At 34.5% G+C, this 24,697-nt stretch overlaps 1 protein-coding gene and 1 pseudogene across 6 annotated transcripts in view; one reads left to right on the plus strand and one right to left on the minus strand.

Annotated features, from left to right (window-relative positions):
* Nr3c1 (nuclear receptor subfamily 3 group C member 1) overlaps positions 1-24,697 on the minus strand; it is a 93,605-nt gene that overhangs the window by 12,285 nt on the left and 56,623 nt on the right. For 5 of the 6 annotated variants that reach the window (XM_026384454.2, XM_026384457.2, XM_026384456.2 and 2 more), the window contains exons 3-6: positions 16,001-16,167; positions 9,440-9,556; positions 3,996-4,274; positions 2,632-2,776 (exon numbers count right to left, since the gene is read on the minus strand). In XM_026384454.2, the coding sequence (XP_026240239.1) occupies positions 2,632-2,776; positions 3,996-4,274; positions 9,440-9,556; positions 16,001-16,167 (708 nt within the window). The remainder of the gene's footprint in view (positions 1-2,631; positions 2,777-3,995; positions 4,275-9,439; positions 9,557-16,000; positions 16,168-24,697) is intronic. The other variant, XM_026384458.2, reaches the window with a different exon arrangement.
* On the plus strand, positions 22,744-22,897 carry LOC113179790 (U2 spliceosomal RNA; annotated as a pseudogene).

Genomic DNA, 24,697 nt, shown 5'->3' on the forward strand with positions numbered 1-24,697 from the left:
GTGTTTTATATAAATCTCTTCATGGTTTTAACTCCAATTAAATGACTTCAAACTGATTATTAGAAAGTGCCTGTAAACACTATTGGCATGATACTTTTAAAAACATGGCTGGATTCTGAACTAAGTAACAATGTTCTGACTTTTCATAAAAGCTAAATATATTTACCAGTTAATTTAAAATTGGACCAAACAACCAATCTTCTTACACTGTGATGTGATGGTTTGAATAATCCTCTTTTTGGCAAGAGAGTGTCAAGGTGACTTCTTTCTCTGATACCCATACTGAGAGTACGCCTGTGAAGCTGTGGTAGAGCTATTAGCTGAGGACTAAAATATGGCCCTTCTTAGAATACAAAGCAATTAGTTGAATATAGCATATGTATTTCACATGCCTAATCATGTTGCTTCTTATTATAAAGCCTGGTTCTTCTCCTTTGTGTCTTAGCCTAATCTATCTAAAATGGACTTCTCTATAGTAAAATCTCTATCACAGTCAAATTCTGAAATTATTCTATGTATTTGATAGTTATCTTTGTCTCTTGCACTAACATAAATAACTGAAGATCAATCTTATTTTCTTGTTCTTTGCTGTAGTCACAAACTAGGTACCTTATTAGGAATATGAATATTTGTTGTTCCCCTCAAATCCATTCTGGCTGTTGCTTGGTCCTAGAATAAAACCTAAACTCTATTTTAAGACCTACAAGATTTTCGTCACTGTTCACTTCTCTAAACTCATACCTTATACTTAGTGTCCTCTCATGCCTGTCAAGCTTGTTTCAAGGTTCTTTGCGGACTTGAATGCCCTCTGCTCTAATATCTTCCCTGTCTCCTACCTTCTTCTCACACTATGGAATCATGGCTCTGGAATAAATTTGGATATTTATTTGAATTCCCATATCAGAATGTTATTAGCAGGATTCTCATCTATTTTATTCACTATTATATCCACCATTCCACTAATAGTGCCTGGAACTTGGTAAATACTCAAATACCATTGGATGAATCAGTGCTGGAAAATAAAGTATTAACTTAAAGAGTTTGGCTATAATTTTTGGCCTAGTTTCTATGCAGCTATCCTAGTAGCAGAGAAACCTGAAATCTCACTGTATAAAATTTTCATTTATCCTGTGAGGCATAAGGCCTTAGATTTACCTAGTAGTAGTATAAGGAAGAGGTGTTCTAGATCTAGGGTTACCCTATTATCTCTGGCTTCTAGCACTGTGCCTAAGAATCTCTTATTAAAATGATCTGGGCATCAGATCACCTAGTTTCTACTAAAACATTTAAAATAGATGCTTTTCTTTCATTCCTATCTATTATTTTTGTACCTGGCAAACCCAACAGTGAATACTTATTATATTTTCATATATATATATATCTAAGCTGTCCTCCATGCTCTCAAGTCTCCTTTCTTCTCTGTAAACATCTCATATTCATTCCATGTTATGCAATCCAACTCCTTGCCACTCTGGACATATTCTTAATATGTCAGTTCTCAAACAACTAATGATGTATTTTCTCAAATAGAGCACAGTGGGACTAATTACTATACTAATGTGGTTTAAGATTTCATTAATTTGGGGGAGGAAGTCTTAACAGCATCCATAGTTCACAATAAAACTCTCATCTTTTTTCACATAAACTCCATTTTAATCTTATCAGACTGTGTGTGTGTGTGTGTGTGTGTGTGTGTGTGTGTGTAGGAACTCCTCATTTACATTTTGATAAAGGAGATAAACTACGAGCACAAAAAGTAGCAATACAAAGTGGAAAGTGAGACAGAGGAGATGTGTAAGAGAGAGGTCATATTTGGTGATAAAACACCATGAGCTGATGGTATGTTTGAAATGTGGATTAGCTGATTGGAAACAGAATGTGTGAAAAACAATGGGAAAGAAAGTGAGGCCAAGTTCTCAAAAACTTGAAACCATATAGAGTATGCACTGGATTATCAGTAAGGTGGTATTGAAAACGTCTGTATATTGGAATATATATGATGTGATCAGAACTGTGCTTAAGGAAGAAAACAGTCAACACAATGAAGGATACATTGCAGTAGGGAAACTAATAAGGAAAAAACAGCAGTTAAGTAAAGGGGAATATATATCTGAAGTATTTCACAAATACAGACCCACAGGATAAGAAAATAGTTGATTAAAAAATCTTAAGGCTTGACTGGTCCTCCCTTAGTAAACACCTAAGACAAAAACCCAGTAACTTGTTCCTGTTTTCTTTTTAAGCCATAGTCATTGAGTGAGTCTTGCTGTCCAAAGAGACCTCTCGTGTCTGGGTCCATACCTCATATCCTTCAGCCAGAGATGTCCTCACCTTTTAGTTGTCCCCTACTGAATTCACATGAGTTTCCCCATGTTTCTTTTCTTCTCTGGAGTAGGGATATGTAATTAAAGCAATAACAGAAATAATGCCACATGCACGTTTTTTTCTACTTTATGCTTGATGTGCTGCAGGCACTGATAAACAACTCTACTTCAAGTTTTCCCAGTTCCTAGATACCTGGTAGGATTGATTCTCTCCTGAATTATTACAATAGCAGTTCATAGGAAAATATCATCTGGTTAAAAATAGACTATGAATGAATACAGGGGAAATGACTCATATACAACTTACTCATTAATAATCAGATCAGGAGCAAAACATAGCAAGCTTGCACTTGATTGTCTGTATGATCTCCACCCCAGGGCAAATGCCATGAGAAACATCCATGAGTACTGCAGGAGGGTCATTTGGTCATCCAGGTGTAAGTTCCTGAATCCTGGATTAAGAGAAATAAAGATATTAGGCAACAGTCTAGTTGCCAAAAAAAGATCATGTCTCCAGGAACTGCCTAAGAGCAATTAAGTCAATTAGCCTTGTTTAGGTCAGACCCTTAACAGATAAACGATATGAAAGCTAAGTGTATACAGCTAACTTTTATCATCATTAAAATCCAAGCCTTGAGAACTAACTTTCTTTCTTTCTTTTTTTTTTTTTTTTGTATAGGGGCACTTAACCACTGAGCCACATCCCCAGCCCTTTTTTGTATTTTATTTAGAGAAATGGTCTCATGGAGTTGCTTAGGTCCTCGCTAAGTTGCTGAGGCTGACTTTGAACTCGTAATCCTCCTGCCTCAACCTCCCAAATGGTTAGGATTACAGGCATGTGCCACTGCACCTGGCCCTAGAACTTTTTAATGGCATTCTATGTAAGAAAACTTTCAAGTAGCTCATTTATGTTACGTTTTGCATATTTTAAATAACATGAATTAAACTATGAAACAGAAAGCTAAAGAGTCCTGGCATCAAATATTAATCAATGGATTTAATTAAAATTTTTTTCCCATTTTCACATTTCTTTCTCCCTTGATACAACAGGGATGATAGGAGGTTAGGTTAGTCATCTTTCTTCTATTGTGTGACCAACATGTGGTCAATTCCTCTCTATCTGTAAAGTCAGGGTTGACACTAACATTGACTTCTCCTGTTCCATGCAAAGTTCTAATAGGGAAAAATTTTTTTAAAGGGAAACTTTTAAAATTATCTTAAACATTAGATTTATATTCAATTAGTTAATTTCATTTAGTGAAGTTAAAATCATTTTGTTTTGGTACATTTTGACAAAGTCAACACATCTGATAATTACAAACCTTACAAATAACTTGAAGGGAAATAAATGGAATTCTTAGAAATAGTATACATTTTCTTCCATTAGACATAAGTGTAAAAAGAATTTTGAGTAGGTCCTGTAGCTCTAGTTCTGATATTATACCATCCTACCTAAAATTGTGCTCTGGGTTAAGATCTGAAAAGCTGGAAACAGTATGAAAGTTTTATTGTGGATACCCTACTTGCTCATCTGGTTTTTAGTCCTTAGAACTGAGTAGGAGCAATAAGATATGCCATGAGATCAAGGAGGAAGGACAAGAAAGAGCCAGAGTGGTTTTGTTCAAGAAAATAAAGATTTATACTGTAGTTCTGTCATTCTTTGCACCTTACCTGGTATTGCCTTTGCCCACTTCACTGCTGCAATCACTTGGCGCCCACCTAACATGTTGAGTGTGGTCATGATCCTCCAAGTTGAATCTGGAACAGAGCTATCATATCCTGCATATAATACCTCAGGTTCAATGACTTCCAGCAACGACACCAGGGTAGGTGTGAGTTGTGGTAATGTTGCAGGAACTATTGTTTTGTTAGCAGGATTTTCAGAAGTGTCTTGTGAGACTCCTGTAGTGGCTTGCTGAATTCCTTTTATTTTTTTCTTTGTTTTTCGAGCTGTGGGTATTGAACAAAAAATGAATTATAGGGAGATATGGGCTGCAAAGGTTATTTAGAGGTAGCTTCAATTTCTGAAACTATTAAGACTGAAAGAGGAGAAATAATTTATTCAGCATTTATGAAAAAAATGACATAGGAGAAAAAAATTTTTTTTCCTGGAAAGATCCAGTTACCCACCCATTCCCATACCAATTTTCCCTATAAGTAAGCTAGTGACATTTTGTATAACTGTAATGAATAAATCTTATAACATTGTTAAAACAACCTAAACAAACCACTTCTGTAGATTTTTCCGTAAATTATCTCATTTTCAAAGTTCATATAAATTATACAAGGAAAATTACTTTTATAATCAATTGAAAGAATTAACTAAATTTGTGGAAGGACCTAAGACACTGTATTTTAGGATTAACCAAAATTATGACAGTATATTTAACAAAAGCAGCTACATTGTTGTATTATTTGTAGAAAGACAGATATTTAATCTAACAATAGAAAAATTGACTTTTTCCATTTACATGATAGATACTACTTAAGACTAAAACACATAGGGAAATTAAAAGAAAATAAGGAAGATTTATACTGATAACTCTATAAATGTAAACCATCCATATCACATATATTGTTTGAAAAAGTCTAATCAAATAACAAGCATGGATTCTATAGATATTTTTAGTAAACTTATTCATACTCCTGAAGTTACTTTAATAAGATAACTAAAGAAGAATTACATTCTCTTATAAAATTATGAGATAGTACTGAGGGCTCCAAGGAAGGGCAAAGAATATAATTTATAGGAAAGAGGAAATGTAACTTGCCTCAGTTGTCAGGATGCAAAATATTTTGCAAAGTGAAAAAAATAAATGCAAATTAAAATAATTACTAGGTCCTCTGTCCTTAAAATGACCAAACACATGGTTTATGGAAGACAAGATACTGTGCTAGGAACTATATCTTAATGCCCAATGTTAGAAAAGGAAAAAAAAAAGTCTGTTATGTACAATGAACAATGTTATGTGGGCACTGAGAGAGTTAAGAATTTTTAGTTAACATACCAAAACAGAGAAGCAGGATCATTCTATTCTAATTTAGTTTGCCAGGTTCTTGGAGGTGCTGTATGGTATAGTAATAAAGAGTACAAATATGAAACCAGAATGTTGGACTTAAATCCTGGTTCTGCCATTTTGTAGCTGGGTATTCTGTACAAGTTACTCCCTAGTCTTTATTATCCTCATTTTGCAGGAGAGGAAACTATTAGCCCCTACCTCACAAACCTTACAAGTTTGTAGTGAGAACTGATTCAGTAAAAATATGTAAAATATGTTCCTAGGTTCCATAAGAGACACCTTATTACCTCAACTTGTAGGAGAATGTTTTAATTCTTTTTGAGAGAATTCTTTAATATTTATTTTTTAATTTTCGGTGGACACAACATCTTTATTTTTATATGGTGCTGAGGATAGAACCCAGCGCCCCGTGCATGCCAGGCCAGCATGTTACTGCTTGAGCCACATCCCCAGCCCCTGTTTTTAATTCTTTACATTCAGATAGTATAACTCTATAAAGGAATGATGCAAATTTTTAAAAAGAAGAGCTCCTGTATGTAAGAAAACCCTTTAAATAACCAAAAGCATTTCACAGAAACCGAGATCCAAAACTATAGAATGTAATTTGTTGATGATGTTTGAGAGAATATGGATGTCCCAAATCAATATGCTGAAATAATCCTGGTAAATGTCTCAATTAACCATAACTTCAAGTAGCCTAGGATGCATATTTCTACCCTCTACATCAGAACAAAGAAGAAAGGATAATGACAAACTGAAGGATTTTAAAAAATCATTTTCTATGATTCAGAATATAATTGGTTTAATTTCTGACTACTTATCTATAGTCCTAAGTGAGAACTGATGTTTTTTAATAAAGCTCAAAAAGTTCTAGGGACCTAAGTTACATTGAATTGACTAAAGCAAGAAGTAATACTAATACATTTTCAAGATATCTTCAGCAAAGAGTTAATTGAATAATTTAGTTAAGCAATCACTAATTTTAAGGAATTTCATTAATGAAAGTTTATCCAAGCTTCTGACCTTTTGGAACATATAGTAGAGCAGCAGTTAACAATATATAATCTCTATATAAAAATGTTTGTGAGTCTGTGATAAGGCTACTTTCTCTTTAATAAAGGTAAAGAAATCTTAAATATTAGGTAAAAAATCTTATAATGCCATAAGCCTATTTTCTGTAAGTTCCGTTTTACTGTTTATATAAAAAATAAATCCATACTTTGGAATGATTACAATCTTAAAATGAAATGTGCATAAGACATTTAGGATTGCCATTTTAAAAACTTACGTATATTTAAATGCCAGAAACTTCAAGCAGTGAAGAAGTTTGCCTTAAAATAAATCTTGAGTATCAAATATCAACAGTATCAAATATGCCACTTGAAATAGTACTATGTTACATTTATGGAGAGAACTGGGCTGAGAGAGAGCTAAGTGCTTATGTCAAGTTACTCTGGGGCCTATCATTAAAATTGCTTGGCTGAAGGAAGCACTCTGGTGAACAAGAGACTGTTGCTAAAGACTGAAAACGTGTGAAATACCTGACTTGATCTATTTTGTTCTTAAGTATTATAGTCTGCCAAACATTACTGACATACACATGTACTTACCTGAGTAGAAGATTTGTGTATATTGGGGTTACTTGAAAACAAAAATGAGGCTTTCCCACTAAAATCACACATGGATAAACCCTGGTAACATTTATTTTTTTAAGTTTTTCTTTCATTTTGTCTACAAATAGAATCAGAATACCAACCACATGTGCCAGCTAATATCTAGTATGTTATAAAATGACCAACTAGAACTTTGTTTTACCATGTATTACATAAAAATTGATATAAGATTTATCCTAGACACGAGGTTCTCCTTTGAGTAGAGGAAGGCACATGAAAGAAGTTGTCAAAGGTAAATTTCTCTCCACTCAGATCTTACATTAACCATTTATAAAATCATACTATTGGTTGGTTGCTAATATAGTATTGAGAAAATGCTGCTCAGATTAAATTATATGCTTAAATTTTATTCATTCAAGAAAAAAAATTCTGCCAGTTTTTCAACAACAGACTGACTGGAAATGGCTGTAATGGTATTTTTATGATAGTCACTGTCTTGGTTGTCTTCTTGTGAGGTTAAGAGCAAAGGACACTATAAAATTATTATTTAGCTGTTTGTAAAAGGAAGGAGCAATAGGATAAATGTGACACCTCCTATTATACTCTTATCAGTATCATTACTTTATATATTATTTTTCTTTTGAATAAAGAATTTCCTTATACTCAGGATATGGGAGAAATTCCTGAGGGAAGCATTATATGCTTAAAACTTGAGATATCTAAACTTGACATGCATTCAGGAGTACCTAAAAATGTTACTGAGTAAGCAACCGTTGTTCTCATGTTAGTGATATGATAGAAATGATAGAATTTTATTTGGGTTTGTTTGTCCTTTAAGCTTTTATTTTATACATAAAATAGCTGGATGAAAACATTTAGGTCATTGCTAAAAACCAAACTTGTAAGTGCATATTTATTTATTTATTTATTTAGAGAGAGAGAAAATTTTAATATTTATTTTTTAGTTTTCGGCGGACACAACATCTTTGTTTGTATGTGGAGCTGAGGATCGAACTCGGGCTGCACGCATGCCAGGCGAGCGCGCTACCACTTGAGCCACATCCCCAGCCTTTTTTTTTTTTTTTAGAGAGGTAAGTGTATATTTAAATGGTCCAAGTATACTATCTACTTAGTAGATTAGAGTGTAGCGAAATGAAACTGGGTAAAATCTGGCAAGAGCTCTAGTATCTAAAATCTGGCCAGAGATCTGGTATCAAAAAAAGTGAGTAATAACTTGTTTTTATAATAAAAATAAACTATACTTGTGACACTGAAAGTAAACTTTTACATGAATGTTTAATCTTTGTAGCTTTTGTACACCAAGAAAAATGGGTAACTATCATTTTATTTAAAGCAATGTTTAATTTGACATTAGCACTCTGCAGTCAAGTTTAAACAACCTGGTCACACTTAGCTTTGTGTGTGGTGTAGGGAATTAGACTCTTTATATTTGTTAACATACGGTGTGTGCTAGATAGCACCATCAATCTGTCTTATCCAGAAATCACTTCTTATCTGGATTAACAGTATAGTCATTTAATTGGTCTCTCAATACAACATTATTCTTTCTAAAACAAATCTGATCATGTCTCTGCCCTTATTTTTCATTTAATTCCTACCCAACTTCTAGACTTAAAAATTCAATGTTATTTCTTCAGGACACTTTCAAAAAAGACAGAATTAGGTGATCATCTTCTCCTTGCTCCTATGGTATTTTGTGGTATGCCATGCTATTCTGTGATTGACTTTGAAACTTAAATAATTGGTAAACTTGTTGAATATAGGCACTTTTATTCATTTTATGTCTAGTGACTGCCTTGTTGGTGAATACATATAGAATGAAAGTACTACTGTCACAACAAATACCAAACAACACATGAGTTATTAAATCAACAGACTCATAGAACTTGCCATTTCAACTACAGCAAAATTCCAAACACTTTTCAGAGGAACATTTTTTAATGATGAAATCAACGTTAATTATACAACTTAGGGTTAGCAAACCTAACTTATAGTTTGTTTCTTTACTTGAAAAACAAAACCAAAACCCATCCAATGCCCTGAGTTTTCTTTTTTTTCCTTGCAGAGCTGTAATAAGACAAATATTTCCAAGTAATGGTGTGTTTTTAAAAGGTAAAAGAAAAATGCACATGTAAATGTATCTACTGTAGAAACATTTCCAACCCTAGGGAATAGCTGAGGCTTAAAAAAGGAATTAAGAGATATAAAAGCAAAGTTGCTTCAAGTTATATAAGTTTCATTGTTACATAATTTACTTTCTTAGTGTATAGCTTGGCTGTACTGAAATCAGTATATGTAACAAGAGCTGGTGAATAAATTTGATCAGAATATAATATATTCATGAAATAATTCCTGTTTCCTGGGCAATAAAATGCTAGTCAAGCACATATATACACTGAATTCACTAAATTATTATATGTGCTTACTTAATATCTTAAGTAAAATTAGCAATTTATATTACCTTCCAGGTTCATTCCAGCTTGAAGACATTTTCGATAGCGGCATGCAGGGCAGTTTTTTCTTCGAATTTTATCAATGATACAATCATTTCTTCCTGCACAAAGATAATTGTGCTGTCCTGTATAGAATAAAAGACACTATTGAAATTCCACAGTTCTTAAAGGATATTTTTATGAGAGCCTTTTTCCATTTTTGTTTTGGGTAGAAAATGGCCAAGATCCAAAGCCATTGATTAAGAAGATAACTGTATTTGTCTACTCTGACATAACTTGCTAAATTGAGAGGGCAACTAAAAAAAAAAAAAAGAAAAAAAGATCTTATTCAACAAATTGAAAGTAGTTTATTAAAACCTTACTGAATGTACACATATGTAAAAATGCACAAATCTGAAGTGTGCTACTAAACTGAGGTATACCTCCATGTAATGAGCTGAGTTTGAAAAGCAGAACTGTACCCCACACATTGTCCTCATACCCAAGTATAATCACTGTTCACCAGAGGCAAGCATTTTTTTCTTGACAAATTGTGCTTTATATAGTATTTTTAACAGTCAGTTACAGAAGATGTCTGTAATCACTATCTTATTATGACTTCTGACCTAATGTTGAAGAGAAAACTGGTCTAAAACATACTATGGGAATCACAAAGAGAAAATGACTTGAATTCAACATTAAACCACCATGTGCAAATAAAATGTTTCCCCCTTCCCAATTTAAAACAAAGTGAAGGTTAACAGCAAGTTTACTCTTGAATGTTAAACTTGCCAGCAACTGATTAGATGAATCACAGATTTGACAAACTATCTACCATAGACAGTCTTTACAGAGATCATTGTTTCATACTTATAGAAATAAAAATGCTTGAATTCACCTTTGACTTTAAGAATGTTATCAACTAAATCTTCTGGCATTCAGTGTTGAGTAATATGTTAAGAATTGTGGCTGGACAATACTTGCCTATAATCCCACAGGCTTGAGAGACTTAGGCAGGAGGATCACAAGTTCAAAGCCAGCCTCAGCAACTTAGTGAGGTCCTAAGCGACTTAACAAGTCCCTATCTCAAAATAAAATAAATAAATAAATAAATAAAAAGGGCTATGGATGTGGCTCAGTGGTTAAATGTTCCTGGATTCAATCCCTGGTACAAAATGAAAATAAAACAAAACAAGAAAGAATTGTAGTAGTTTTCTTGGCAATAATGTTCAAGGAAAATTTAAAATATTTTATGTCTCTCCCCATCCCCTAATTAAATATTCTTGTAATATTCTTTTAATGTGGTTATTAAATGTTGAAGCAAACCAAGGGAGGTTCTGCTGGCCCAGTAAGTTATTCTACACAAGACCAGCATATTTACACAGATGTAACTGAAGATGTCATGTATCTTATGGGGGGGTGGTCTTTATAAGACTCTGTAGGGATAGTTCTCAAGAATTTATCATACTCAAAGGAAAGTGAATTAAGTAATGATCAATTCACTAGGTTGAATATACCTAAATCCTGGTTTCCAGGAAAAGATCTTTTATGCCTAGGACAACCTGATACTTGATTAGAATTTAAAAACAACAACAACAACAACAAAACCCCTCAACATTTTTTTCTTCCTAATAAGATATTTAATTCCTGCTCTTTAAGAACTAGTTTTAGATATCTGCCTTAAAATCCTTTTAAACAATAGGCTACAAAGTTGAGTAATGGACAATAAGTACTACGAATTTTTTTATTCTAAAGCTGCTCTCCAATGCCAAATGTTTTTGCTGGCTCTTTCAATTCCTTTCTGTATTCTATAACTTTCCTAGCTTCTTTATTGGGTTAGTGAGAAGCATTAATCCAATAATTCTATCTTCTAAAGAGCAAAAGTAAGAACAACAAATACATAACTGAAGCATTTATGAAGTTTTACCCCCATTAAAAATATCCCTAAATTATCCTGAAGTAACTGGAAAAAACCATAGAAAAAATTACTCACTGCTAAATGCAAGAAATTTAAATGTTTTCTTTATATCCAGTTGAAATATCAGAAGATATAATTTATGCTAATAATGATTTCCTTTCCTTTTCTTTCTTTCTTTTTTCTTTTGGTGGCGTTGGGGATTAGACTGATTATACATGCTAGACAAGAGCTCTACCAAGCTACACCTCCATCCCTTTTTATTTTTGAGACAGTTTGTCATTAAGTTGCTCAGGTTGGTCTTAAACTTATGGTCTTTCTGTCTCAGCCATTCAAGTAGCTGAGATTAAAGGTGTGTACCACTGAGCCTGGTTATTAATATTGATTTTTTGAAAAATATTTTTAAAAAATTGTTGATATTATTTATTTATTTATTAATATGTGGCACTGAGAATTGAATCCAGTGCCTCACACATGCCAGGCAAGTGTGGTACTGCTGAGCCCCAACCCCAGCCCAATACTGACTGATTTCTTTATCCTATCTGTTTTGGGCATAACTAAGAATCTTAGAAAAGTACAATTCCCCTGATGAATTTGGGCAAGTCTGTTCCTTACCTATAAAACAAAGTTCAAATAGTGTTCACTATTTCACAAGCCATATAACACTAATAGTCATTTTCTGTCAATCCCTTTAAGACAATGAGGTATCTCCTTTTGGAGTTCTTTGTTTTCTACCACTTGGCAAATCCCTTAAGATGTAAAGTGAAAAGCCTTTAGGTCATCTGAGATTTCTTAACGTTGTTTATGTGATTCTTATTTTTACGGTTAAAATCTATTTTTGGCAAGTGATTCTGATTTTCCATTTATGGTAGGTGTTGTAGCCAGTCTCTAAGATGGCCCTCAGTGATCTCTATTTCTTGGTATTCATATTCTGTGTAGTCCCTTCTTATGGTAGAGGATTGGCCTCTGTGACCAATGTCTAATAATTCATTCTAGTGGAAGCCAGCTGCTATGTTAGAGAGCAGCCCTAGAGAAGGCCAACTCATATGTAAAGGGGCTGAAGCTTCCTGTCAAAACCCATGTAAATGTGTTTGGAAGTGGATCCTTCAGCTTCAGACAAGCTTTCAGATGATTGTAGCCCCCACCAATAGCCTGAATGTAACTCATGAGAGTTCTGGGACCACCCAGTTATGCTTATAGATTCCTAGAGTTTGTGTGACATAGTAAACGTTGCTATAAGCTATTAACTTTAAGGATTATTTTTTATGAGCAATAGATTACTAATACAGCAGGAATGATAAATTATTCATTTTATAAACAACAAACTTTTAAGTTTTTTTTAAAGGTAACCAAGAAGAACAGTGATGATGACATGAACAAGATCATCAAAATGGTAGAGGAAATAGGAAACACAGCAAAGGGCATATTGAACATGCAGGTTGTATATGCCCTGTTTGAAGTATCTGAGGATTAGAGGTATATTGTTGAAAGTATCTGATAGGGTGCCAAGGAGCTGTTTATCTCAGTCCCAGTACTGTTTGCTAGCTGTGTGATCTCAGTAACATTTACTAACTTTTCAGAGTTTTGTCCCTCATATGTAAAATTGGAAAATTAGTACCTCCCTTGCTGGGCTTCAGTGAGGGTTAGAGGTAACTATGTAGATTTATTCTTAGAGCCTAGCACATTGTGAGCACTCATCTAGTTAATGTCTAACTACATTGTAAACTGCCAGATGAAGAGTTCATCCTGTACAGTTTAGAGGGTCTTTGTACTATTGAGGATAAGACATTGTTTGGAGACATCTATTTAATCCTACTTTTGTCACTTAAACTCACAAATTCAGATGATAGCAGGATCTAAGAACTCACAGAGCCATTAATAAAATGATATATTTGTAACATATTACTTACTTGACACATAGGTATCACTAACTCTTAACTTACTATACCACCTTTATGACCTACTAACAAAGATTACATGCACTTCTGGGCAAAGGAAGTATAAGAAAAAGGGCCTTAGGAGGAAAAAGATCTTGGATCTAGTATGCATAAAAAGAAATGGGGCTACTTTTTCTTTTTTATGTACAAAAAAGCAGCTCCCTTAATACTAAAAAACAAACAAACAAAAAAGACAAAATATCTATCCTTGATCTGAGTTGCATGGAAAATAAATATGTAAAACTTCTCTGCAGATTTCCTAATAGTTAAATGGGTATTAATTATACCTCACCAATTTCAGGAAAAAACCTATAGTTTCTAGCAGGTATTAAAAATGGAGTGCTAAATGTATGATGCTAATCATATAAAGCTATATGTTTATAATTAAGAAATCCCACCAAATTATGTATCTCAGCTTTATTTATTTATTGGTACCAGGGATTGAACCCAAGGGTGCTTAAACATTGAGCCACATCCCCAGCCCTTTTTATATTTTATTAGAGACAGGGTCTCCCTGTGTTGCTTAGGGCCTCACTAAGTTGCTGAGGCTAGCCTCAAACTCGTGATCCTCCTGCGTCGCTGGGATTTTAAGCATGCTCCACACATGAAACTATCTCAGCTTTAAAGCATATTTTCATTGTGTTTTGATAGGATAAAGAGAAGAATGCTATGAGAGAGGGTATCAGATTATTACAGAATTTTAGTGCTGGAAAGGGTTTTCAAGAATGTTATTAAAATCCAAATAAAGGATTAATATAAATAAAGGAGGAAAACAGAGCAACTTTTACCTAAAAATAAGTATTAAGAATTTCATTTTAATGTAAGGATTAAGCACAGAGGGCATATGGCCTGCCATGGTGTTGATTTGGGAGGTTGGCAAGCTTTGTTTTCTGAGTTTATTGCATTTCGATGGTTATAGGTGAGGCACCCTCTCTAATATATCAGTCCTGCCCTCCTTCCCACAAATATATTTGGCCAGAGTGACACACAGTCCCTGTAGGCATTTGAAATTTGTAGCCCTTTTTTAAAGAATAGTAAGTGAAAAATATTTTTTAATGCTATTAATGTACTATTTTAATGCTCAGTGTACTATTGAGGATAAGACATTGTTTGGAGACATCTCTGTTTAATCCCAGTTTTTAAGGCCCCATTGCCTCATTCTGAATTTCACTTCTGAAAATCATTTTGTTAATTTTATACACAGCATTATTAACATCGATGACTTTATATCAGAAATATTTTATACTTAAGAGAGTGCTGTATAAAGTAACAATTTGAGGTCAAGAAATACTTCCCTTTTGGGGGTATGTGTTAAATAACATTCATTGTTAAGGGCATTACACTAAGCAATGGTGGGTTTTACTTATGACTCTACTTAATAGGTGGCAGCTACTATACTGGCCAACATTTGCATCCTTCTGGTCTAGGTGGGGACATGAGCAATTTTATAGTTTGCTAATGTATTAAAAAGTAATCCAAACAAAATGACTCATGTAACTCAAGGATATACAAACACCAATCAAATAATAATAATAATAATAATTTCTTTAAGAACTAGCATACTCAGAGCTTTAGTTATTCCATTCAGGTCACAAAACCTCCAGGTTGCTTTACAAACAACTAAATTATAGGATTATTATTTTTTTTTCTTTGAAGTTGATTCATTGGCAAAATGTTAAAAGTCCCTCTCCCTGCATACTGCTCCAGTGCTAGGGATTGAACCCACGGGGTTCCTTACCACTAAACTACATCCCCAGGCTTTTTTTAGTTTTTATTTTGAGACAGGGCCTCACTAAGTTGCTTAGGCTGGCCTTGAATCTTGAATTTGTGATTCCCTTTCCTCAGCTCCTGAATCACTGGGATTATAGGCAATATGTCACCACACCTGGGTACCTGGCTGACTTTCTTCTTCTTCAAGGAGAAAATACTACAGCCTCTGTCAGCAATCTAAATCTATTTTAAGAATAAGTTTATATTAATAAAATATTTATATAGTGAAATCACCTCTTAAAAAATACATTTTTTTCTGATCTTTTCAACCAGTTTATCGCACCCTCCTCCTAATCTTTAATCTTTGTTTGCAAATGGTAGGTTCATCTTTCACTTCAATAGACTGAATTCCTCTCTCTCTCTCTCTCTCTCTTTCTCTCTCTCAGTGAGACACGGGCTCACTGAGTTGCTTAGTGCCTCTAAGTTGCTGAGGCTGGCTTTGAACTCCAGATCCTCCTGCCTCAGCCTCCTGAGCCATGCCACCATGCCTGGCTTGACCTCCTCTCTTACTGGCGTTTATACCACTTAAAATGGTGCCCTAACTTAACAGAAAACAAGAAATGCCCCCTCCCCCCAACATTTCCTATTACTCATTTTTGCTGCACAAGTATAGTTTCTGTCTTTGAAACCAACTAGCTTATGGGGAATGAAAGCACACAATTTTAATATCATTAATATATCTTACTGCCCAAACTTTATATCATCATTTCACATACAGCACCTTCTTACAGTGTTACTTTCAGCCTCTCACCTAATTCTCGCCCTTCAACGTATACTTTTCTATCTTAGTTTTGTTTGTTTGGTTTTTAAAAGTATCTCCTTCCCATTGGAAGACTTAGGAGCCACCTTTCTTTCCTTCATTACTGATGTCTAGCCTTAGTGAGCTTTATATATAATGGAAATTTGAAACTCCAGTTTGAGAAATAGGAATCACATAGAGGAAAAATAAAACTCTTCAAAACACACACTACCTTCCACTGCTCTTTTGAAGAATACTTTACAGCTTCCACATGTCAAGACCCCGTAATGACATCCTGAAGCTTCATCAGAGCACACCAGGCAGAGTTTGGGAGGTGGTCCCGTTGCTGTTGAGGAGCTAGATGGAGGGGAGCTTACATCTGGTCTCATTCCAGGGCTAAAGGAAGAGGAAAAACATTTGTGATTTAATTGTGATGACTGTTAAAGCGATGTCAGAATATATTTCTTGTAGCTTCTCACTCCATATCAGCAGGTTCACACTGAACTCTGGCTTCATGTATTAGCAGGCATTAAAATATCCTATCTAAATATACTGAAGTAACATTATATTGAAATATAATTATTTTTTGAAGAATAGTGAGGTTGTGGTTCATTCAGCAATTTTAGTTTTCGATATAAATTTCACTTAGAATTTTTACAATCACTTTAATAAGGTGTCATAAACAATGACATCTACCATTTTCTAAGTGTATAGTTTACAAGTTTTATTAAATGGGTAAGTCATGTAACTACCCCAACCATCAAGACAGAGCGTACTTTTTCATCACTCTTTTTTTTTTTTAATATTTATTTTTTAGTTTTTTTTGGCGGACACAACATCTTTGTTTGTATGTGGTGCTGAGGATCGAACCCGGGCCGCACGCATGCCAGGCGAGCGCGCTACCGCTTGAGCCACATCCCCAGCCCTTTTTCATCACTCTTAAAAACAATCCTTACTAACCTTTTATTTAGGACATTAATCTTTTATTTCTTAATTTTGAGGTCTTGTACAAGTATATTTCTAAATTTAAGAGTCTCTTTACAATACTACCCATCTCTTCTACTAGAGTAAAAATTTCTTACCGTCTTAGGGTTTGGTCCTACATGTGTCACTTCCAATGTCATCCTAGTTAAAACCACAGTTTCTTACGACTTAGAAAAGACTAATCCAGAAGCTTTATCTTATAACCTTCCTATTGGGTTTACAGTATTACTAGAAAAAGCACTAGACTTTCAACACAGAGGACCATTCTGCCCTCTGCTCTCAATAAAAGTACCCATAAAAAAAGATGAAAAATGTGAATCTGTTTTTTTTAAAAATCAGGTTTTACTTTTCACTTTGCAAACTTCTTATCACACAGGCCTAGTGTTTACTAGCATTTAAAAGATACATTATTTTTCTTTAAAAATTTGAAACTCTCAAAAAAGTTGAAAGCAGTACAATGGGTATGTACTTTTTTACCTATATCCCCCAAATCTTAGCATTTTGCCATAATTGTTTATAAACATGTATTTTCTTTTTCTAAAAATTTTTTATTTTTAAAAATTTGTTCTAATTAGTTATACATGGCAGTAGAATGCATTTAGACACATTGTACACAAATGGAGCACAACTTCTTCCCCTGGCTGAACATGGTGCAGACTCACACTGGTAGTATAATTATACATGTATACAGGTTAATAATGTCCATCTCATTCCACCCTTCTTCCCATCCCCATACCCTCTCCCCTCCCCTTACTCCCCAAGCAACAAAATTGATCCTTTTAATGCTGGAGGAAAAATTAACTATTGCATTTCATATTAAATGTACAATGGTTTCCAATTGTTTATCTTTCTAAGGAATATTCATCTTACATGCTGACTTATGTAACTAAAAGAATTTCTAGACTTCTGCTTATAATTAGAGACTGCCCATTCTTTATTTGGTTATGCATTCTCAAGCAAATTTTCAAAAATATAAATGGTAGCAACCCATTTTGATTTTGGACTTATTAAAGTGTGTTATCACAAGAAATGTCACAAACATACCATTATCTGTTTTTGAACTTTGCTTAATATGTCTGGTTTCAAAAAGAGATGACATTTAGGTATAAACTTAGATGGGGAAGAAGCTGTCTCTTTTTCATTCTTTAAAAATTCATGTGTTTGTTTAATTCAGCCAATAACAGAACTAAATTGCAAATACAGGGATGCTTTAAGTAATTCAGAGAGCATACTAATGTAAGGGCTTGTTTTTAGCTATCAACCTGGTTAAAATTATATTTATCAGGTAAACGGTAATAATTATAAAGTGATCAATCATTTGTGTTAAAATATTGAGTAATTGAGTCATTAAACTCAAGCTTTCTCTAAATTCGGTCCTCAAACTTCCTGTATTTTGTCAACTGTCTGCTTATCTAAGAGGCTTTTTCAGTTGGACAGCATTCCTACCACCCCAATTCTGGGAATAGGCCCCAGGGTTTCACATTGTTCTCTGAACATTGTCAAGAATAATTCTTGCATGCTTCCTTATCACAAGGTATTGATTCCTTGCTAGATTTGAATGAGTGAACCTGACTACATATTGAAGGGAAAAGGGCACATTCATACATTATTGGTGGGACTACAATTTGGTATAATCACTCTGGAAAGCAGTATTTAGATTCCTTAAAACAAACAAACAAACAAAAAAACTAGGAATAGAACCATTATTTGATCCAGTTTTCCCCCTAGTTGGTATATTACTACAGTAATGGAGCCACATCAATATTTATAGCTGTACAATTCTCAACAGCTAAGCTAAGGAGCCAATCTAGGTTCCCTTCAGCAGATGAATGGGTAAAGAAAATGTGGTATCTGTACACAATGGAGTATTACTCAGCCACAAATAAGAGTGACTTTATGACATTTGCTGGTTAAGTGGATGGATCTGGAGAGGAGACTATTATGCTAAGTGAAATAAGCCAGTCCCCCAAAGACAAAGGTCAAATGTTTTCTCTAATATGTGAAAGCTAACCCACAAAAAGTGGAAGAGATAAAAATAAAAAAAGAAGATTAGTGGAAGAGACTAAGGTGAATGAAGGGAAGGGAGAAGGTGGGGATAAGGAAGGACAGTGAATCTCACCATCATGTACATCTATAAGAAATTAATTAAAAAATATTGAACTTCTGCCAGTTACCCATAGTTAGAATAAAGGGAAAGGAGCAAATTATAGGACTAAGGGTGGTACTGGGGACTGAATTAGAACAAGATCCATTCCATGCTTTTTAAATTATATTAAAATGGATTCTATTGTCATATATGACTAAAAAGAATCAATTTTAAAAAGTAAGTTTGTGTTAGAAGAGAATAACCTGAAGTGACTCTGCTATAGGTCTGGCACAAGCTACCCAGATTAATGGAAACTTGTGACTAATGGAGTTGCTCTGGGCCAGAGTTTTACAGAGAAGTAGGAAGGTCCTGGAGCAAGTGAACTAGAGCAGCAATGTGTTGGGGAAGCAAAAACTTCCCTGGCTTCTGTTCTAAAGATGCTCTTATTACTGCCCAGCCAATTTCTATCACCTGACATCTATTTTTAGGGACCAACCATTTGCTTGTATATTTAGCTTATGGAAAATAAGTGCATTGTTTAAAGTTTTAAAAATATGAAAGATTAGTTCTGTAACGTTTTCTGCACCAAGTTAAGCACATGTACACACATATATGTGTATGTTTCAATTTTAAATAGTGTTTGGTAGTACTTTGTAGTTTTAGAACACTTCCATGAATACAATCTCATTCATCATTTGAGTGACCCTGTGAAAAGAATGTCAGAGTCTCTAGAAGAAGTCATACAGGGCTGGGGTTGTGGCTCAGTGGTAGAGTGCTTGCCTAGCCCATGTGAGGCACTAGGTTCGATCCTCAGCACTACATAAAAATAAATGAAAGTGATGTGTCTATCTGTAACCAAAAAAAAAATATATTAAAGAGATAATGCAGGCAATGGCAGGTGTTTGCTCATTTGTAATTAAACTGACATGTTTCAGATCCTAGTTATACTACAGCATAGCTTGTGTGACTTTACTACTTTGAGCCTCAGTTTCCTCATTAGTAAACTGGTGAAGACATCATCTGTGCGTTGTAAAAAGTCTAGAACATAGTTTCTACATTGAGCTGGCAATTAATATATGTTCATTCTTTTCTTTCAGTGCAACAATTTTACAAATAAAAGCACTGTGTAAGTGAAAGGTAAGTATTACAAAGTCTAAAACCTAGGACAGTATTCCCCAAATAATTATCACATAAATTAGAAGATACGTAAAACAGGGATAGACCTCTCAACTGAGCTACAGATATCAGAAGGGAAAATTAAAACTAATTGAACAAGTGGACTTTCGTATAGTAGCTAATAATCTGGAACCACACTCATGCTTTTAGCTTCTTCAGGCAGTCATTCTGGGCTAAATCAGATAAGAATTGAATACATGGAAAGCTGCCAACTGTACCACAAACTTCAATGGAAAAATTAGTTTTTGTCACACAAATATGAGGACTATGATGGCCTATACTGAACACCATTGGAAGAAATGGATGAGTACAAAATGATATTCCGTTGCAAATGTTATTTGCTATGATATTGCTAAAAGGCCTAGGGTACAACAAAATGACTAGTACTCTAGGGAAAACCATATGGAATTATTGTCTTTTAATAAGATGCCACAGAAGAAAGAAATTATAGGTACCATAGTAACAGTGAATATTTCACACCTTTTGAATGGGAAAGCTAAAATGTCCTGGTCATAAGGGCATCATCATCTATAATAGTTATTGATTGCTTGGTGTGTGCTTACAGCTCTTCCACACGTTTTGAAGATACTGAGAGGTTCCATTTTGAACTGACTATACCCTGGGTGCTTTCTTTTTAAGTGAAAAGCTATAGGAAAAAATATCTGTTGATTCCCAGTCAGAAAGGCAAATCATGTGTTAAGAGAGACGGAAAATACATTTTTTTTTTAAGAAAAGTAATTGATATAAAGTGGACCATGGGTGAAACAGTCATAGATATATTATGAAAGTTAATCATATATCATAAGAAGCACGTCAAATGTACAAATAAATTATACCCATTCACTTAGCAGACAGTTCCTGATGCCTGAATGTCAGGCACTATGAAGGTATAGAAGCCATATGATACATGAAAATGTATTCTTGAAATGACAGTGAACTTTGAAACTTTAATCTAGGAAGGAGTAACAGAGTTATTTTTCAACTGTGCCATGGAACTACTAGGAAGACAATCAGCCTTATAGACAAAACTAGGGTCAAATCCCAACTTCAGTGCTCTACTAGCTGTGTGACAAGGGCTAGCTGATTGAGCCTTTTTTGAGTCTGTTCCCTTATTAGGGGCAGGGGTTGTGTGGACTATGAAATATTAGTCATATAAAGCACTGGTGTATACTTGGTGACTGTCAAACACCAAGTAGGTCTCTATACTAATAACCCTAGGGATTCTCTTTCTTTCCCCCCAGTCCCTCCCCACTTCCATGCTAGAAGATGCCAAGGAAAGAGAAGTGCTATAGGCCTTCTCTGTGAGCCCAGGAAGAGTGGATGGTCATCCAGAAGCTTAAGTTCAGGTAATTATAGATATTCTTTTTTGATACTGTGCCAAGATTCAGCAATGCAGATTTGTAATAGTTAATATTTAAAAGTGGAATCTGAAGTCATCTCAAGGAATTTTTTGGTAATGGTAACTCTTGTTGCATTATCTGAAATACTTGTGATCAACAGAGTTTCAAATATTGGACCTTTTGGATTTTGGAGTGTTTGCATACATTTTATTGGGTGAGCATCCCTAATTCAAAAGTCTGAAAGATTTTTTAATGTCATGTCAGTGCTTAAAAAAGCTTTGGATTTTGGAGCATTCAGATTTAAGATTTTTTGGATTTAGCATTAGTAATTTGGAAAACAGTAATTTATTGAGTTTTGTAGAGCTTCTAAATATCAACACCATTGATTTATATAAAAGTCACAATTATCAAGCTCTTAGGGCAGATAAGTCTTAAGTCTTCCCAAATTCTTTTTTTTTTTCTTCTTTGAAACCTGTATTTGATCAACTGCAACCAGTATCCATCAAGTTTGCTTTAAGCATTTTTGAGAAACATCTGCCAAATACCCCAGGCTAAAAACCATAACTTATCTCTCATAATATTCTATGACAGAAAGTGGCCTGTGCAACTTAAATAATCCTACATTGTTTTCTTTGAGACAACCATCAAATGCTAGATGCAGCATTAGTGTTTTATGCATCTTTCCATTTTGTCTTATAGATATTAAAAGACACATGCATGCATGTGGTGAGATTGAACAGAATTAATAATATTTTACTTCCTCACAGAATTAAGTGGGATTTATTTTTGGTTTTAACTGTGAGTTCATGGCAATAGATACAAAAAGTACTATAACACTACACCACCAGCAGCTTTACTCCTCTTTGTTTTTGTACCATCAGTGCAAATATCAAATCTGTGAAAGGGCAAATAAACTATATATTACCACAAAAATAGTCTGAAAAGGTGTTGGGGACTCTTGGGGTCCACAGACTTTGACAATATTTCTGTTATGTGATTTGAGCAGAATACATTTTAACTTAATTCAGCAAACCAAATTGCTGTTATGGAGAATTTGGATTGTGGATTCTAAATCAGACAGACACTAGAATTCATAACCTAACTGCAGTGTAGTAGCTTGGTGATGTTGTAATGTTTCTAAATTCTCAATTGCCCTATTTCTAAATGGTGATGTTAATGTACCTAGCAAAAGGATACACCATTGCTTATTAAATTTTGAGGTGTTTCTTCACAGAAAAAGGGACAGATGCTAAACTTTTGTAAACTTAAACGGTGTGGCTGGCTTAGCCTTCAATTTAAGAAAGTTTAATCAACTTTTTCAATGCATGCAAGCAGTCCAATTGAAAAAAAAAAGCAAAAAGGATATTATCTTAGAAAGCAAGCATTATCACTTCTTGGCCTTTTGGCTAAGATCAAGTGTAGAAAGCAAGCATTAACATGGGAAAAATCTTAGAAACACAGCTGCTGTAACTAGATTAATTTTTAACAACTACAAATGGAATAGGTATATTCTTACTGGTTTGTCAGTTTTCAACCAAATACCATAGGCTCAACAGGGAGCAGTTTTGCTTCCCAGGGGATACCTGGCAATATCTGGAGACAGTTTTGGTTGCCGCAACTGGGGAAATGCTTCTGACTTCTAGTGATAAAAGACCAGGGGTGCTGCTGAATATCCTACATGAACAGGATACCCCCCAAAGAATTATCCAGTATCAAATGTCAGTAGTGTCGAGATTGAGAAACCTTTGCATAAACCTTATGCAACATACAGTGGAAAATAAAGAGGACCAAAAACATTTCTGAACCTTCTAAACACTTTAAAAATAGAACAACTGCTCTATTGAAGCAGCCCTAAATAGTCTTTGATTGAAGACAAGTCTAAAAAGACAAAGAGAGATTCAAAACACAGCGGAGGCTAGGAACTATCCAGGCCTAGTTATCAATGATAGGATTAGCTTGAATCACTAATTTTATTTTTCCCTTTAGGGCTAGCACTAAAAGGTGGCTTTTACATATTAAAGTCACCTGCACTTTTCTTATCTGTGTTCATTAGGAAAAATGTAAGTACTTCGTTGCACACACCAGGGTGACTGTATTTTCTGACTGCCCATTTATCTTTGCTTTAGCCAAAGGTTTACTGATTTGTTTGAAAATAAGCTGTGGAATAGTTTTAAAATAAAATACAAAAATGGTAAGACTTTCACAATATTTCTGTTATGTGATTTGAGCAGAATCCATTTTAACTTAATTCAGCAAACCAAAGAAAAACCGATTATTCTGTTTGGTTTGCGTTTTACTGAAAGAGGTTTCAATTTTAGGTACAGATTAAGACAATTTCTCCAAATTATCCTATATTTATTTATTTATTTATTTGGGTACCTGGGATTGAACTTACCTGCACTCAACCACTGAACCACATCATCAGCCCTATTTTGTATTTTATTTAGAGACAGAGTTTCACCGAGTTGCTTAGCAGCCTTGCTTTTGCTGAGGCTGGCTTTGAACTTGCAATCCTCCTGCCTCAGCCTCCTGAACCACTGGGATTACAGGTGTGCACCTGGCTCTTTTCATTATTTATACTCACTTATCTTAAGCAGGGAGTTACAGCAACAAAGCCTGTTCAGTAATAGACCAAAAGAATTTTCAGTAACAGATGAGTAAAGGGGGAGATGCATTTTTTCAGACCTCTAAGACACCAGTGGTTTGTCACTTATGTCTGGACTTAGTTTCAATAAACTCAAAATTAGCTGGCCATATATTTAAAGTTGGATTTAGGGGTGAAAAAGTGGGGAAGGATTCACTGTGAAGGGCTCATTTGTTCTATCTATTTATATGAGGGAATATGGTCACCTTATCAATGCTTCCTAAAGTCTAATGTGTTTCATTTGTCAATAGAAGAAGAATAACTCCTAACTTTGGTCATTATGCTAGGTAACTTAGTTCCTAACAGCTGTGTCAATCCTTCACTCTTCTAATTGGGTGCCCAAGATGGAGGAAAATATAAATCTCAAGACCTCAAGCACTCTCTCCTGAGGCTGTGTGTTCTCAGTTCTGTTTACTCAGCCTGCATTAGGAAGCATGAAGTTTAAGGAAGAGCACTGAAGTTGCAAATAGTGTGGCAAGAGCAATGAGTAGAAAAACTTTTTCATGTGTTTTATATGATTATTTCTAGAATGAAGGAAGACCTACTTTTGTTTCCATTTGTTGCTTCTTCACTCTTAAAAATATACAAGAATAATACATGGTTTGGCACATACAGATCTAGAAATGTGACATCCTCAAAGAAGGCAAAAACATGTTGGAGACAATGCTTATTGTCTTCTTACATCTCTATATACCA

This window comes from Urocitellus parryii, chromosome 1 (genome assembly GCF_045843805.1).
Source record: "Urocitellus parryii isolate mUroPar1 chromosome 1, mUroPar1.hap1, whole genome shotgun sequence".
Classification (NCBI taxonomy): domain Eukaryota; kingdom Metazoa; phylum Chordata; class Mammalia; order Rodentia; family Sciuridae; genus Urocitellus; species Urocitellus parryii.